Source organism: Octodon degus, unplaced genomic scaffold, assembly GCF_000260255.1.
Source record: "Octodon degus isolate 3935 unplaced genomic scaffold, OctDeg1.0 scaffold00014, whole genome shotgun sequence".
Taxonomy (NCBI): domain Eukaryota; kingdom Metazoa; phylum Chordata; class Mammalia; order Rodentia; family Octodontidae; genus Octodon; species Octodon degus.
Window position 1 is genome coordinate 21,645,376 of NW_004524590.1, and position 18,758 is coordinate 21,664,133.

Below are 18,758 nucleotides of genomic sequence, written 5' to 3' on the forward strand. Positions count from 1 at the left end.
CAGCAAATAACCACTAGGAAGAGAGTATGCAATGTGTTAATTATTGAAACTGTCCTACCAATTTGGTTTGAAACTGTCTCATTGGTATTTGTCTCTCAATGAAACTATGGAAAGAAAAACCAATTAAGCTTAATACTATAAAGCATACATTGTATCAACAATACTTTGATACAAATATAGGCAGCCTCTACACACATATTCATATAGCCTCTACACATCCTGTTTAGGCAATATCATTCTATAACATAATTTTTAGAGCACCAATATTTGATTTCTTATGAATTAGATGGCTCAGACTATTTGAAATTAATTAGTAAACTTTTGCATCTTATTTCTTCCAGGATTTTATACCCATACTTGAGGTTCATGTTTCATCAAATTACATTTAGCTTGTTACATTGAGGTAACAAGCAGGGAAATGTGTACCTTACAATTAAAATTATGTAAGAAATATGTAGCAAAATCATCAGCTATTTTCACAATTTTGTACACTGATGTAAAGATTTAATCTACCTTCAGATATCTATAAAAAAAGTCTAACAACTTTCCTAAAGGGCACCATAGCAGAAAACGCTTTAATTTTAGGGAGAAAAAAAAAAAAAAACATGAAAGAAAGTAGGCCATCATCAATGACATCTTCGAAAACTACACATTACAGTAAAACTTCCCTTTCTTCTTCGTCCAAAGTTCTTAACTATCATAACATTTCCTCTTTTCCAAAAAACATATAATGAAAACCACATTGCTCTGCCAGAAGTTCCAGAAGAAACAAAATGCGCTTTTTAAAAAATGCGCTTATTTTAAAATAACATCTACAGAGTACTAACTAATGATGATGACAACAATTACAATATACAATGCTAAGCCTGACAACTCATTCAGTGACGTGATTTACAGCTCCTCAAACATGAGTAAATAAATGATAACAAGCCTTCTTGTTCAGTTATATACCAAAATTTTCATATCTCAAGCTTGTTGATTATACATATTAACAGGTACACATACACAAATATAAATAAATATACATAAATAATTGCTTAATAAAAACTTAAGTAATTCAGTGGTACTTTGTTTCACAAACACTTCTGTTTGCAAACAATTTGGGTTTGCAAATAGAAGCATTCAGCAAAATTTTGCTTCTGCTAACCAACTCAACCTTGGTGGATCAGTGAGGGAAAAAAAAAAAAGATCACTACTAAAGAGGAAACAAAAAGGAAACTCTCAGACTGCTCTTTACCAAGCAGTGCCTCTTGCATCAGCCAGAAAAGAAAGTAGGACTTAGAAATTTCTTATGGAGCAATTATGTCATTCTCAAACAAAGTTAGTGAAAACATTTGTTTGTTTGAAACAGGGTCTCACTGCACAGTTCAGGCTGGCCTTAAATTAACTACATACCCCAGGTTGGCTTCAAACTTGTGGGTATCCTCTTACCTCAGCTTCCAAAGAGCTGGGATTATAGACCTGCACCACCACACTTGGCATAAGCTATTTCTGAAAATGCCAAAAGTTTGGGAACAGATTTCTCATTAGTTGCTCTAAAGAAATCTGAGTATAATAACTTACACCAACAATCACTGAACAGAGCCGGAAGTGGTGGCACATGCCTGCAACACAGGCTTTCGGGAGGCTGAGGCAAGAGGATTGTAGGGGATGGCTAATATGATCCTAGCAAAAGAATCTCTAGGTTAACCTTTAATCCACCTTAGAGATCTGAGATACTAAGGCAGAGTCAACTTTACAAGACCCTGCCTGGAATGCCTTACTCCTTCACCCCTTTCCCACCCTTGTTTTTTTTTTCTTTTATTCTTTTTTTTTTTTGCAGAACCAGGGATTGAACTCAGGCCCTTGCACTTGCCAGGCAAGGGCTTACTCTACTGAGCTATCTCACCACCACCTGGACCCTTGTTAAGATGTAACTCCTTCATTCTTTCCCCACCCTTAACAGATAAGAGGAAAACAGAACCAATTACAAAGAAGATGTCCTTGACTTCTTGAGTCAACAAGCATGGCAACCCATCCTTGTTAACATGGAAACCTAGAAGGTACTTAAGCAGAGACAAAACAAACAAGAAGGATGGGCATTTCTGATCTGTAACTGGGAAGGGTCTAGTGGCTAGCCTTATTAGTAAAGCTCTGTTTTTTCCTAAACTTCTGACATGGAAATAATCTTGTCACTTCAGGATTGCTGCAAATTAAAAACCAACCTGGGCTACATAGTTAGTTCAAAGCCAGCCTGCAACACAGATGAAGACACTGTTGCAGGGAAAGATGCAACTAAAAAAGAGAACTATAGGCCAATCTCCCTCATGAACATAGATGCAAAAATCCTCAATAAAATCCTAGCAAATAGAATACATCAAATCATCAAGAAGATTATACACCATGACCAGGTAGGATTCATCGCAGGGATGCAAGGATGGTTCAATATACGAAAATCTATAATACACTATATCAATAGAGTCAAATCTGAAAACCACATGATAATCTCAATTGATGCAGAAAAGGCTTTTGACAAAGTCCAACACATTCATGTTCAAAGTCCTACAGAACATTGGAATAGATGGCCTCTACTTCAATTCAACAAAAGCCATCTATGACAACCCAATCAGTAATATAATTTTTTTTGCAGAACTGGGGACTGAACTCAGGCCCAAGTGCTTGCCAGGGAAGCATTTATTCCACTGAGCCATCTCCCTGACCCCACTAACATAATTCTAAATGGGGAAAAACTGAAGTCTTTTATTCTCAGATCTGGTACAAGACAATGATGTAATCTATCACCCCTCCTATTCAATATAGTTCTGGAATCACTAGCTATAGCCATTAGACAAGAGAGAGAAAAAGGAATAAGAATAGAAAAAGAAGAAGTTAAATTATCATTATTTGCTGATGACATGATACTTTATTTGGAAGACTCAAAAAACTCCACTAAGAAGCTACTAGAATTGATATACAAATTTAGTAGCATAGCAGGATACAAAGTTAATACCCAAAGTCAATAGCATTCCTCTACACAGACAACCAACACACTGAGAGGGAAATTAGAGAAACAATACTTTTTACAATAGCACCAAGGAAAATAAAATATCTTAGAATTAATCTAACTAAAGAAGTCAAAGATCTTTTCAAGGAAAATTACAGTACTCTGAAAAAAAGAGATCGTGGAGGATTTCAGAAAATGGAAAGATATTCCATGCTCCTGGATAGGAAGAAACAACATTGTGAACATGGCCATGCTCCCAAAATTGCTGTACAGATTTAATGCAATCCCTATCGAACTACCACCAATACACCTCACAGACCTAGAAAATTGTTGCTAAAATTTATTTGGAACCAGAAAAGACCTAGAATAGCAAAGGCAATCCTGTGCAACAAAGACAAGGCAGGAGACATCACAATTCCTGACTTGAAATTATACTACAAAGCTACTGTGATAAAATCAGCATAATATGGGCAACAAAATAGATCTGAGGATCAATGGAATGAATTAGAAGATGCGGAAGCCTCTACAAACACACTCAGCCACCTGATCTTTGACAAAGGGGCCAAACATACTCTCTAGAAGAAAGATAGCCTCTTTAACAAATGGTGCTGGAAGAACTGGCTCTCTACATGCCGAAAACTAAAACATGACCCAGGTCTATCACCATGCACTAAGCTAAAGTCAAAATGGATTAAACATCTAAACATTAACACAGAAACACTAAATCTCCTGGAAGAGAAAGTAGGAGGAACTCTTGAAGACATAGGGGTAGTAGGCAAAGAATTCATGAACAAAAATCAATTCGCACAGGTAATACTGGAAAGAATTAACAACTGGAACCTGCTCTTACTGAGAAGTTTTTTCATGTCAAAAGAAATTACCCACAAAGTGAAAAGACAACCCACAAATCTGGGAAAAAACCTTGATTAATAGGCACTGAGACAAAGTGCCTGTTAGTTCTTTATAAATTCTCTCTCTAGAATTTATAAAGAACTAAAAAACATTAGGGCCCCAAAATTAAAGACTCAATCCAGAAATGGGCATCAGAGATGAACACACATTTGTCAGAAGACGAAGTTAAAGAAGTGAATAAATATATGAAAAAATGATCCACATCCCTAGCCATCTGTGAAATGCAAATTAAAACAATAGTGAGATACCATTTCACCCCAGAAATAATGGTTATCATAAAGAAATCACCCAACAACAAATGTTGGAGAGGCTGTGGGGAATAAGGAACACTTCTCCACTGCTGGTAGGAATGTAGATTGGTGCAACCATTATAGAAATCAGTGTGGAAAATCCTTAAAAAACTAAGACTAGAAATCCCACTCAAACCAGCTATCCCCCTACTGGGAATTTTCCAAGAGGACCTGAAAAGGTCATATCATAGTGATATATGCATACCTATATATGCATAGTGATATATGTGTACCTATATACACATATATACTGCTATATGTTTACAGAAGCACAATTTGTGATAGCCAAATCTTGGAAACAACCAAGGTGCCTGTCACCTGAGGAATGGATGAAAAAGATGTGGTATTTTTTTACAATGGAGTATTACTCAGCTATAAAGAATGATAAACTCGAAGCTTTCATATTTAAGTGGATGCCACTTGAAGATATATGCATAAATGAAATAAACCAGACCCACATGTGTAAATATGGCATAGTCTCCCTAGTATAAGAACTCAAAAGAAGAAATAAAAATAGAAAGGTATAACACAATTAAAAGGAAAGCGAGAGCTTGAGGATTAAACAACAAAAAGAGGGCAAGGAGAAAGCTAGGAAACATGGTAGGGGCAAAGCCATACATTTATATGCACAAGATGGGTAAGGCAATGATCCTGAGAATCTGCACCATGTTTTTGAAACTAGCAGTTAACTAGTAGGAGTCTCACCCTGACTAACTATATATGCTGATACCTGTGAACTAAGCAACTGCACTGAAGATAGTAATGTGTAAAGGTAGGGTCATGCTTGGAATGCCTGTCATTCTGGTCTAAATACATACTGCTTCTCATGACATATCAATTACTGCCATACTGTCTCTCAAGTAAATGTTTGTTTAAAAAGAAGAGGGGGGTAATAAATGAAAACGAGACAAGAAAAAAAAATGTCATAGGATGGTCCTGCTACAATGCTGTATATGGTTAGATTTCTAATTTCTATATAAAAATATGTAACTGTTTATTCCTATTGTTTTGAATATTGTTTTATTTTATTATTTTTTTCTTCATATTCTGTAGGGCCTTAAAGTTTAACATAGCAATACTTGATGGAAAATACCTGTTCCATGTTATGCCTAAGATGTTTTATATTCAGACAGATAGTGAGGTTAAGCTCAACTGCCTATGTTGTAGTGTAATATTAATAAGCTTCTTTGCTTAACAACCTAACTTCGAAAACCAAAAATTATAAGAATAGAAGGGCTACAAGGACAGCCAACATGTTGGCCCTAGCCTTTCAAGGTCAGTGAAGACTCAGGACATAGGAGAACCTGTACTATAACATCATGTAACTCAGTTGTGTTCCAAATTTTCTGATCAAGGAGATTATGGGACCACAGAGGAAAGTGATTAATTATGTAGAGTGTACCTAAAGAGAGTTACATGGAGAGAAAACATTCTCTCAGGCTTTCACAGAGAGCAAATTGGTAAAGCAATGGCCGAGGCTCATCCACATGGCTGACACTCACAAAGGATCTGCAAACTGCGGTACAGGGTTTCAGGATAAATCCTGAGGGGCTTTGACTGACCTTATCAGATACAAAAGTTATATTACTTATCATACAGGTCTTGCTTTATCTTGGTCTTAACCATCCAGCAGAAAAATATAGAAATGAAGTATAAAAAGTAAAGCCATATTAATGTGCTGATCTGTAAAATGCTCAAGTCAATAACTTTTTTTTTTTTTTTCTTTTTTCTTTTTTGGCAGAACCAGGGATTGAACTCAGGCCTTTGCACTTGCCAGGCAAGCGTTTGTTCCACTGGGCCATTTCCCCAGGCAAGTCAACAACTTCTGTTATTGCCAGTCTTGTGGAAAACTCACTACTATTATGGACTACTGGGCTATATTGGAATATTTTGCTGAATCAGGCACCTACAATATTTAAATGACAATGGAATACTCTTCTCTGACAAAACTAAAGAAAAAAGGGGATACAAATGAACGACCATTTTGCATCTGTATGTTCAACATAGTTAGGTTAGATACAGAGCTGCATTCTCTGGGATCATTGAATAGAGAGATTTGTTCAAATAGTGTTTATGGACAGGATATCAGGTCTGCATCTTGTACAATGAATAACCACTAAGACAACAATATGCAATCTATTAATTATTAAAACTGTGCTAGTAATCGCTTTTGAAACTGTCTCACTGCTATTTGTTTCTCAATAAAATTATTAAGAAAAAAAATACAATCTAAGCAAAATTATAAGGGGTAACAACAGAAAAAAGCAATCCAATCCACCGGCAAAAGGAAACATCAGGAAGTAGATTTATATCTACATGACCAAATGACTTTTTTACAAAGATGCCAAAGTAATTTATGGGAATAACAGTTTTCTACAATGCTGTTGGAATAACTATATAACAAGATGAAAGAAAACTCAACCCAGAACTCTTAACTTCGACCTGCATGGAAAAATTAATTTGAAATGAATTATATATCAAAACATAAGAAGACATTTTATAATGTTAGGATAGCAAAAAGATTTAAGCATAAATGTAACAGAAGGAAGTAACTAAACCAGGCAGGTGTGGTAGTGCACACCTATAATCCCAGCACCCAGGAGGCTGAGGCAGGATGATAGCTATGAGTTTGAGGCCAGCCTGGGATCAACTGAGTTCAAAGCCAGCCTGTATTACATACATAATAAGACTCTATCTCAAAAAAAAAAAAAAAAAAAAAGGAGTTTCTTTATATCAATAACAAAGACAATCCAATTAACACATGGGCAAGATATGTAGACACTTCACAACATGTATAATATGAATTAAGTGTATATAAATATGCACAAATACATAATAAATAAAAGATGGAAAAGATGCTCAAATCAGTAGCTATGAGGAAAGCACAAATGAAAACACAATGAGGTAGTACATGAAAGCCAATTCATTTTGAATGGTGAAAATACAAACAAAAGATAATAACAAATATTGGCAAAGATGTAAAGCATACAGAATTTTCATATATTATGGATTGACTAGGAAAATACTAGGCGATTTTATAAAACAATTTATTATTATTATTCTTTTGTATTTTTAGGGAAGGGTCTACAAGGTGTTCAGGGTCTCACTACTACATCAGATCATAGTGATCCACCTGTTTACAGCCTCCTAGGGGACGGGGAGATGGCTGAGTAGAATAAGCGCTTCCCTGGCAAGCGCAAGGGCCTGAGTTCAACTCCCGCTTCTGAAAAAAAAAACAAAAAACAAAAAACAAAAAACTGCGTACACAGCCTCCCAACAGCTGGGATTACAAGCATGAGCCACCACATCCAGTCTCAATTGCCATCTCAGTGCACCCTGGGGGCGAGGCTGGCATGACAGGCCCAGGATCAAACCGCCAGCCCCTGTGCCTGTTTGCAAGCACTTTAATCTGCTGAGCTATTTGGCCAGCCCTTAAGAAAACTGTAACAGTCACTTACCTGGTAAAGTAGCCAAAGTATGAAGAATGTCCAAAAAGGAACATTCCCAAGAATATTAATACCATCTTTTTTTTTTTAATTATTTATTTATTTATTTTGTGTGTGTGTGGCCAGCTCAGCCCACCAGGGGGCGGGCTGGCTGGCATGTGGTGCTGGGGGATTGAACCGCGGTCCCTGTGCTTTGCTTAGCTTAGCTTGTTGTACGTAGGTGCTTTAGACCTACACTGAGCCATCTCACCAGCCCTAATACCATCTTTATTTGTAAAAGCATTAAACTCATTCAGCCAGCACAAATATCACCAACAAATGAACAAATTAAATGCAATAAATTCAGAGACTAAGCAACATAAATGAACACATATTGAATAAAAGAAGTCAGACTCATCCACATAAACTAGATAATTCATTTCCTTTATATAAGATCCAAAAGGAAAAAAAGGTGTGGTACATTAATGGGACTATATAATGTTGAATGAAAAGGCAACCATGAACACATACATGGATTGTTTGGAGAGGGAAAGGGAGAGGGAGAAGACAGAACACTGAGGGAAAGAGCGAGAAGTCTTCCTTAGAGTAAAACGCAAATCAAAACATCATTTGGTAACTATCATAACAAATACTGTTTTGATCAAGTATCATTTATAGATGCTAAATAAAAGAGGAAAAAAATTGGACAAGGAGCAGCATACTTGCATAGTCCCAGTATCTCCTCAGGTTGAATGTTCATAGTCAACAAATATGAAAAGGAAAAACTACTGAGTAGTAAAAGTGGATACAACTTTGACTAGAAACAGCTATGGTGGTGCATACCTACATTCTCAGCACTAGGGAGGTTGAGGTAGGAAGATCCCAATTTTCCAGCTGTGTATATAGATGGTTCAAGGCTGGCCTGGATGCTATGACCCTACCTCCAAAAACAGAAAATAAAAATCTTTGACCAAATTAATTCCCTAAGAAACAATGGACATCAATCATCAATCTCACTTAGGTATTAATTTAAGAAGAGAAGCATAATCTAAATGCCAATGTAAGAACACAATAAAAACATATATTGAAATAGGCATGGCAGCACACATTGTAATTCCAGTGCTCTTGGAGACTGAGGCATGAGGACCACAAATGTGAGCCTGGCTTGAGCAACATAGTGACTTATGGAGACAGGGAGACCCTGAATCAAAACAAAAAATAAAAGGACTCGAGATATAGCTCATTGTAAAGGACCTGGGTTCAGTACTCTATAGAACAAACAAACAAAAAACAACAACACAATTTATGTGCCTGCAAGCAGGTGCAGGGGCTGGGGGTTTGATCCCGGGCCTGCCATGCTGGCCCCGCCCCAATGACAAGCAGAGACAGCAACTGAGACTAGGCATGCCTAGCTCTCAGGAGGCTGTAAACAGGAGGATCCCTGAGTCCGATCTAGTAGTGAGACCCTGAACACCCTGTAGACCCTTCCCTAAAATACAGAAGAAAAAAAAATTTATGTTGTGTTGCTATAAGATGGACTGGGTCACAATCTTTAAAAATTACAGGGTCATGAAAGATTAAAGAACTGTCCCACAATAAAAGAAAAAAGTAGCACATGAAGTACTTTAGCACTCGATCTGCATCTGAACACTAAAGGAAAAAGAGCTATAAAGGATATATTATTGGTACAATTAATAAAATACAGGTATATTAAAGTTTTTTAGAAAGTTACATTTCCTGATTTTGATAACTGTTATATGCACATATCTCTTTTCAAACAATACATACTATGTTGTAATATTGCAAGATAAGGCATCATGACATATCCAACATACTCTCATATTAGAAAAACATAAACCCTAATATGCTTGTATAGAGGTCTGGAATGTTCTACATATACAGAGGTAAAAATGAGCAAATGTGGTAAAATATAAAAATTAGTGTGTTAGGTAAAAGATACAGGATAGTACTTTCTACATGTTTTGAAATTATGTCAAAATAAAAAGTTAAAGAAAATAAAGCAAGCACAAAGAAGCCATAAGAAATACACTCTAGTGATAAAATCAGGTCTACCTTAGTAATGAAACTGTTCTGTCTTCTTTATCTTTGAAAACACAAGGATAAATGTTCTATTAAAACTATTGAAGTACATCACTAAAACCTGTCTATATTATTATTTTATGCTTTTCTTTTTCTTTTTGAAACAAGTTTTCACTGTGCAGTTCAGCCTGGCATTGCACTCATTTTGGCCCAGACTAGTCTCAAACTAGCAGGGATTCTCCTGCCTCAGCCTCTAAAGTGCTGGGATTATGGGCATGAACCATCATACCTGGTCAAGTATGTCTGATTTTTAAGCCAGTAAGAAAACTTAAACTTTAAATATGAAAAATACATGACAATTCATAGTCACAGAAGTCTCCAAAATAAATTTGAGAGTTGAATTTACAACATTTGTATGACCTGGCAAATATAAAGCCAAGAAGAAATTACTTTTGCAAATCTTCCCTATGAGAACTTACCTATTATTTAGATCTCTCAAGGTAATTTAACTATTAAAACAAAACTGACGACATTGGCTAATGCTTTTAGAAAAGACTGAAGGCATAATGACTGTAGGTTTAAATTCTGTGCAATGTAGCAACATTTTCTTTCAAAATAAAAAATAAAAAAAGATATGGAGATGTAGTGAAGTGTTGAGTTCCTAGCATTAATCCACAGTACCACTCCCCATCACAAAACAAAACAAAACAAAATAAACTGCAAATTGCAAACATCAGGAGGCTGAGGCAGGAGAATTATAAGTTCAAGGCCAGCCCTTAAAACACAGTCAGACTCATATCAAAACAAAATAATAAGAAAGATCAGGAATATAGCATTGACCTACCATGCGCGAGGCTCTGGGTTTAATAACTAGTACTAGAGAAAAAAGCAATGAATGCTTTAAATAGATACAGGAATAGACAAAATTTAAAACATGGCAAGAAACAAGATGTATAACCAGGTAGACCTGAACTGGATATCCTAGAACTTAAAAACGTAATACCTCACGTTAAAAGCAGAAAGCAGGGGCTGGGGAGATAGCTCAGTAGAATAAGCACTCCCTGGCAAGGGCAAGGGCCTGAGTTCAATCCCCGGTTCCACCAAAAAAAAAAAAAAAAAAAAAAGCAGAAAGCAAAATGTCCCTAACCTCCAAATTTCAACGAGGAGCCTGGGAGATAGCTCAGCAGCATAGTGCCTGCCTGCCTGGCAACTGTGAGGTTGTAAGTTGGTTTCCCAAAACAAAACAAACACAGGAAAGGAAAAGAAAGGACTGACTTTTCTTTAATATAAGCAAGCTAGTCTGTCAATTATGCACAGAAATTCAGCCAATCCTTAAACATTTCTGTTTCGAAAGTGTCCAAACTTCTCCAAAGCATGATGTCATGTCTAATAATACATTTCTGTCTTGCTCAGCAAGAAAAAATTCAATGGTCATTGCTTTCACAGTGATAGTCTCTTTTTTAATAAATTAACAGAAAAAGATATGATTAGTAACCAAGAATACAGGTAAAAAATACACTGGTATAAATAAATTGTGTGAGTGAAAACTGAACAACAAAAAAAGCTAAGTGATATATATATCAGACACTGACAAAAGGAAACTGGACTTGAAGAAAGCAAAGAACAGAGCAAGAATAATACATAAAAAGGTAACAACTGAGAATTTTCCAAAATTAGTAACATCAATATACAGACTCAAGAAGTATAAATGCAGGGGCTGGAGAGATGGCTCAGTGGTCTAAAGCACCCACTTAGAACAAGCTTGGCAAAGCACAGGGACCGCGGTTCAATCCCCCAGCACCACATGCCAGCCAGCCCCGCCCCCTGGTGGGCTGAGCTGGCCATAAATGTAAAAAATAAATAAATAAACAGCGGAATATATTTTTTAAAAAAAGAAGTATAAATGCAAAAGAAACCAAACAAACAAAATCACTAAGGCACATTACAATAAAACTTTTGGATAGTCACGCAGAAACTCTAAAAATAGCCAGGGTGAGGAAAAAAGGCAATTTATGACAGCATAAAATATATTAAATACCTACAAATAAATCTGCTGCTATATAAAAGGAAGACTAAGCCACTGAAAAATATAAAACTTACTGGAAAATTTTAAAAGGTGGAAGATAATTGAGATAAAAATGCAGAACAATCAAATGAATGAAACAATAATTCATGTTCATGAAATGAATTCCTCTATATGGAAAAGAAACCAACTCTCTCTAAACTGATATACTGATATAATACAATTCTAGGCAATCTTAAAATTTTGTATAAAAATTCATAAGAGATTTCTGTAATTTATGGCAATGCAGAGTTAATAACAGCTAATATAATTTTAAGACAAAAAAGCTGCAAAATTTATACTACCTGATACAAAAACATTTATCATAGATATAGTAATTGATACTGACACAAAACAGCAAACAGATAAACAAAATAAAGAACCTATAACTTTTTTTAAAAAACTTTTAACTGCACTGTCATATGTTATAGAAAACAGACAATGTGACTGTTTAAGCTTAAATATAGATTAATTCAAATTAGCTAAAATTTAAATTTCAGGGCCTGGCATGGTAGTGTACAACTGTAATCCCAGCACTTGGGATGTCTAGAAAGGAGGACTGCTGTGAGTTCCAGGCCAGCCCTAACTATATAACAACACCATGCTGTCTCAAAAATAATAATAACAATAATAATAATTTAAAATTAAGATTTTATCTGCAATAGCCACATACCAAGAATTGTATAACCACATGTAGCTAATACTTAATGATTAGAATAGGATATATACTGTAAACTGTATTTATTTAGTTATCGGTAACATGTAATATACATAAATATAATCATTATATATTACAAATGTACTAATAAAAAATACCAATTAAAAAAAGAGGGAAAAAAACCCTAAATGGCAAATAAGTATACAACAGCATTAAATTTTGTCATCAGAGAAGTATGAGAAAAAACCTAAATGTAGAGGTTTGCAGGTTAGCTCAGCTGTTTAAGTGCCTGCTCTGGCAAACTCAGACACAAGGTACCGCGGTTTGATCCCGAGCTCCATGTGCCTTACCAGACCTGCCCTTAAGGCAGCCTGAGCCAGCCGCCCCCCCTCAAAAAAAAAAGCCTTCTCAAATCCTAAATGTATATCACTACATATCTAACAGAATATCTAAAAGGAAAATAAAGACAGATAATATGAAATGTCCATGAGCATATGACAGCAGCACAATTATACATTACTGATATAGGTACATATTGACATAATCGCTTTGGAAAATATTTAGCAGTGTTACAGGTTAAACTGTAGGACCAACAAATCCACACATGTAAGCCTAATCCTGACAAACTCAGAATGTGACATTGGATCAAAAATCAGAAGAGACTAAAAATAACAAAAGGAATCTTGGACAACAGGAGGAAGGCAGGAAGATCAGAATCTTGGAATTCAAATTATGCTGTAAAGCTAGACTGACAAGACAGCATATTATGGGTGCAAAACAGAAGTACAAATCAACAGAACAGAAGGTGCAAAGACAACCTTAGGCATGTACAGGATATAGTCTTGGACAAGAGGACAAAAACATATGCTAAAAAAAGATAGCTTGTTTAACACATGGTTCTGGGAAAACTGCAGAATGAATCTAGGTCTGCATCTCACTCTACACTAAAATGAAATAAAAATGGACCAAAGACCCAGATATAAAAACAGAAACAGTAAATCTGCTGGAAGGCAAATCAGGTAAAACTCTTGAGGACACAGGCATAGGTAAGGACTTTTTGAACAGAACCCCAATTGCATAAGAAATAACATCAAGAATTAACAAACAAAGGGCCGGCCACATAGCAGATTAAAACACCTTCTTAGGCAGACACAGGGACCAGGGTTTGATCTCTGGCCTGCTGGGCTGGCTCCGCCCCCGGGGCACACTGGGACCATGATTGAAACTGGGTGTGGTGGTGCATGCCTGTAATACCAGAGCTTGAGAGGCTGAAAACAGGAGGATCACTATGAGTCTGATCTGTGTAGTGAGACCAAAAAAAAAAAAAAAAGAGAATTAACAGAAAGCTTCTGTACAACAAAAGAAACAACTGGCAGAGTGAAGAGATAGCCTATAGAACTGGAAAAAAATTTTCTAGCTGCCTCTCACACAAGGAACTAATATATACATATTATAACTAATATGATATACATATTATTATAATATATCAGATATTAGTATGTATATATTAGATATTAGTATATATATGTTTTTAAATTAGACCCCCCCCAAAAAAGCTAAAAATCCCATAAAAAATGGGAGATTGAAATGAGTAGTCACTTCTTAGAAAGAGTAACTACAGGGGCCAGGGAGACAGCTCAGCGGCATAAGCACCTGCTTGGTAAGTGCCAGATCCTGAGTTCGATCCCTGGTGCAAAAAAAAAAAAAAAAAAGAGAGATAAGTACAAATGGTCAAGAAGTACATTTTTAAGAAGTTCGGCATCTTTGGCCATTAGAGAAATGCAAATCAAAATGCTGAAATTCCATCTTATTCCTGAAATGCTGGCTTTCATCAAGAACTCAAAAAACAACAAACTCTAACAAGAATGTAGGGCAAAGGAATCCTATATTGCCAATGTGAATGTAAATTGGTACACCCACTAAGGAAATCAGAATAAAAATTCCTCAAGAAACTGAAAACAAAAATTCCATTCGATTGATACACCTCTTCGATATATCTTCCTAAGCATTCAGGACACCCGGCTATGGTGATACATGCACACGCATGTTTATAGAAGCATCACTCATGATAGCTAAGTTGGCTTATATGTCCATAAATAGATCAATGGATAAAGAAAGCATGGAATAAAAAGAATAAACTTGAGTCCTTTGTAGGAAAATGGATGCAGCTTGAGACCATAATGTTAAGTGAAATAAATCAGACATAGGTTCAATATCGCATGGTTTGTCCTCTACAAAAAACAAAAAGGATAATTTCAAGAGCAAAATGAAAGATAGGAACTAGGAAGATAAGCTATGTGGAAATGGAAATGGGATTTGAGGATGAGGAGAAATGGAACATAGAGAAAGGAAAAGTAATAAGTATTAAGATATTATATGTGCTCCGGGCATGATGGCACACACCTGTAATCCCAGTATTTGCGATATTGTAGCAGGAGGCTCACTGTGAGTTTGAGACCAGCCTGAGTTACCAAGTGAGTTCAAGGCCAGCCTGAATTGCATGGCAAGATCCCATGTCAAAAAGGCAAAAAACAAACAAACAAAAAAACTAAAAGTAAAAAAGCATATGTATATGTACCAATTCGCTATGATAAATGTATTTATGTCTCACAAACATATGCTAATAAAAGGTGAAAACAGAAATAGGATGCCTACAGATCTAATTAGATAAGATAAAGTCATTAGAATTTGTCCAAAAAAAAAAAAAAAGATTTTGTCCCATATCTTGGGCCAGTGAGATAGCTCAGCAGACTAAGTGCCTGCTTTGGCTAGCACAGGGACCAACGCTGTGTTATGGGTCGCTCAGAATAGGAACCAGATCAGCCAGACTGGAAGTTGGAAAGCCTTTTTATTACTGAGCTCAGGGTCCCCTCTGAAGGCTAGCCCAGGAAGCAGATGTGGTTTTAAAACCTGGAGCCACATTCCAAATTTGTAAACAATTCATTGTCTGACACACAATAATGCTTTCAGGGTCACTGGACCACCACCGCTCAAACTAAATTTCTTGGGGCTTTTAGTTTCTAGTTATCTTGCACCTAAGTACCTGCAGGCAGCCTTGCATAGCCTGAGGTTACAAGAAGTTAAAGTCCATTTAATTTCCTTTTGAAGTCATCTTTGTAAGCTAACTTTGTTAACAGGAATTGGTGAGGGTTACAGGAATTTTATCTAGCAAACAGCAAGAAACAGCCACTAGTTACTAAACAACTTAGAACACTGGTGAGTATATATTTTTACACAACAGAAAACACAAGATTTACATTTATACTCTAAAATGTGAATTGACCCATTACAGTTTGATCCTTCCTTCAGAGCCCTCAAAAGAAACTGGCTCTGTCTACAGCTTGATTTTGAACCTCCATAACTGAGACGATAGGTTTCTGTTCTTTAAACAACCTACCTAGGGTACATTTTTAAAATATTCCTAGTCAAAAATACCAAAGAAAAAAAAAAAAAGGCATGTTCGTACCCACCTATAATTCCACCACTTAAGAGGCTAAAGCAAGAGATCACTGGGAGTTTGAGGCCAGCACAGCAAATAAATATAAGGCAATATCTGCTACACTGGAAAATATGCATATTTCATGATCCACTAAGTTTTCATCTTTGGCAGATACACGTCAGACATGCATGTATATTTAACCAAGTATTTGCCATCCTCCTGCCTTAGCTTCCCAAAGTGCCAGATTTACCAGCGTATGCCACCCTGCTTGGCTCTAACATGCTTTCCGTGTTGTTCTATGTTTAATTTTTTCATTATAAAATACTGGGGCTAGGAATGGTAGCACATGCCTGTAATATCAACACTCAGGAAGCTGAGGCAGGAGGATCACTGCAACTCTGAGGCCAGCCTTGGCTACACAGTGATTTCAAGGATAGACTGACTACACAGTAAGACCCTATTTGAAAATACAGACAATCAAACAAAAATTACTGGGAAGAAAATACATGATATATATTCCTGTGGAACCAAGAGAATAAAATCTTTAAGAATTTAGAAAACTATCATGCTTGATTTGATAGAAGAGACCATTTATTACAATTATGAAGTAAAGAAATATAAGCAGTAGTATAAGGCTCAAGATATGTTCAAAGGTTATTTAATCTAAGGTAGAAAATTAAATGAATGGCCTAAGTAAAAATTGTACAAGATCAATTATATATGAATAAGACCGTCTTGAAAACTGTCAATATATGAGATGCTGACATTACCTACTAACTTGAATACTTATGGTAACCAAACACACTTTACGAATTTAAAGTTGCTCAACATATTTCCATCTGAAAATGAAATATGTTTTCTGAAATTGAGTTAATCATAATAAATATCTAAAGTTAATTTTAACCACAGCAAATTCTACTAATGACAGACTATAGGCACACAAAAAGAAAGTTTGTTCTTAAATATCCTTGCAAGGAATTTAGCATTTTTAGCATGACTTAACAAGGTATGTTACCTGCCATCTCTTCTGAGAGCAAAAATGATACCCTCTTTCTGGAACGGAAGTAGCTTTGCTCTTAGTTTCTCAGGTAAGTAATCTAGATGTTTATCAGATTCACTTGTTGAACAAGAAGTTTGAGGTGAAAGAGACTTTTGTATGTTATGAAGTTTAAGCATGATGATCCTAAAAAGCAAGTCACAAAAAGGAAAGAGGGATAGGTTAACAGACATTACTAAATATATTAGAGAAATATGTAAAATAACATTACAGTACTTAGAAATGTCTTCCATATAATATCTACATAGACAGTGACAAATTAAAGCATGTTTTCTGAGTAAGCTAATAAAAAATTCAAAGCACTAGTAAAAAAGTAATTACTTAAAGAACTCTCTTAGAACTCAGCATCCTCTGTTACACTTTAAAACATAATAAAGCCATTATCACTTCATGCAGTTGAGATTATTACTGAGAAATTATAAGCCCAGTAAGTTTTTACAATTTCTTTTTTTTTTTTTTCTGAGTTAGGGTCTCACTATGCAGTTCAGGTGGGCCTGGACTCACTATGTATCCCAGGCTGGCCTCAAACTCTCAATGATCCTTCTGTCTCAGCCCCTTGAGTTCTGGGACTATAGATATGCACCACTAAACCGAGCTGATTAACTTTTTTTATTTATGTGTGTGTGTTTGTGTGTGTGTGTGTGTGTGTGTGTGTGTGTGTGTGGCCAGTTCAGCCCACCAGCAGGCGGGGCTGGCTGGCATGTAGTGCTGGGGGATTGAACCGTGGTCCCTGTGCTTTGCTAAGGTTGTTCTAAGTAGGTGCTTTAGACCACTGAGCTATCTCACCAGCCCCTGATTAATTTTTAAAATAAAGAATAGGTGTGTTACAGAAAGATTCCTTTTGTAATTAATCATTGTATAACTATACATTTTTATATGATATCAAATATTTTTTCCATAATTTTAATTGAGAAACAAATAGCAATGAGACAGATTCAAATCCTATTAGGACAGTTTCTTGTAGTCCATAATAGTATTGGGTTTTCCATAAGACTGGCAATGTCAGAAGTTGCTGACTTGAGCCTTTTACAGATCAGCATATTAATATGGCTTTACTATTTACACTTCGTTTTTATACTTTTCTGCTGGACGGTTAAGACCAAGATAAAGCAAGACCTATATAACAAGAAATGTAGCTTTTGTATCTGATAAAGTCAGTCAAATCCCCACCAGACTTATCCTGAAACCATGCACAGCAGTTTGTAAGTCTTTTGTGAGTGTCAACCATGTGGATGAGTCACGGCCATTGTTTGACCAATTTGCTCTCTGTGAAAGCCTGGGAGAATGTTTTCTCTCCATGTGACTCTCCTTAGACACACTTTACATCACTGATCACTTTCCTCTGTGGTCCCATAATCTCCTTGATCAGAAAATCTGGAACACAACTGAGTTACATGATGCTATAGTACATGTTCTCCTATGTCCTGAGTCTTCACTGACCTTGAAAGGCTAGGGCCAAAATGTTGACTGTCCTTGCAGCCCTTCTTTTTTTCTAATTTTTGGTCTGCAAACTTAGGTTGTTAACCCTCTAGAAGACAAGCTTATTGTTATTACCCTACAACCTAGGCTGTTGAGCTTAACCTCACTATCTGTCTAAGTATCAAACATCTTAGACATGACATGGAACAGGTATGTTTCATCATGTATTGATATGTTAAACTTTAAGTCCCTACAGAATATGAAAAAAATTAAAAATTTAAAATATATTTTTAGAAATCTAACCATATACAGCATTGTAGCAGGACAGTCCCACAACACCCTTTTTCCTGTCTCCTGCCTTCATTCACCACCCCCTTCCTTTTTAAACGAACATTTATCCCGAGGGATCGCACAGCAGCAACCGGCGCGATACCAAATATTTTAAGGATGGGAGTAAATCTGCATTTTTTTTT

The 18,758-nt window shown here is 36.1% G+C and overlaps 1 protein-coding gene across 1 annotated transcript in view; it reads right to left on the reverse strand.

Annotated features, from left to right (window-relative positions):
• Positions 1-18,758, reverse strand: part of Zranb3 (zinc finger RANBP2-type containing 3) — a 222,738-nt gene that overhangs the window by 188,367 nt on the left and 15,613 nt on the right. Inside the window, exon 2 of the mRNA XM_023709687.1 lies at positions 16,825-16,992. Within this exon, the coding sequence (XP_023565455.1) occupies positions 16,825-16,985 (161 nt within the window). The 5' untranslated portion in view covers positions 16,986-16,992. The remainder of the gene's footprint in view (positions 1-16,824; positions 16,993-18,758) is intronic.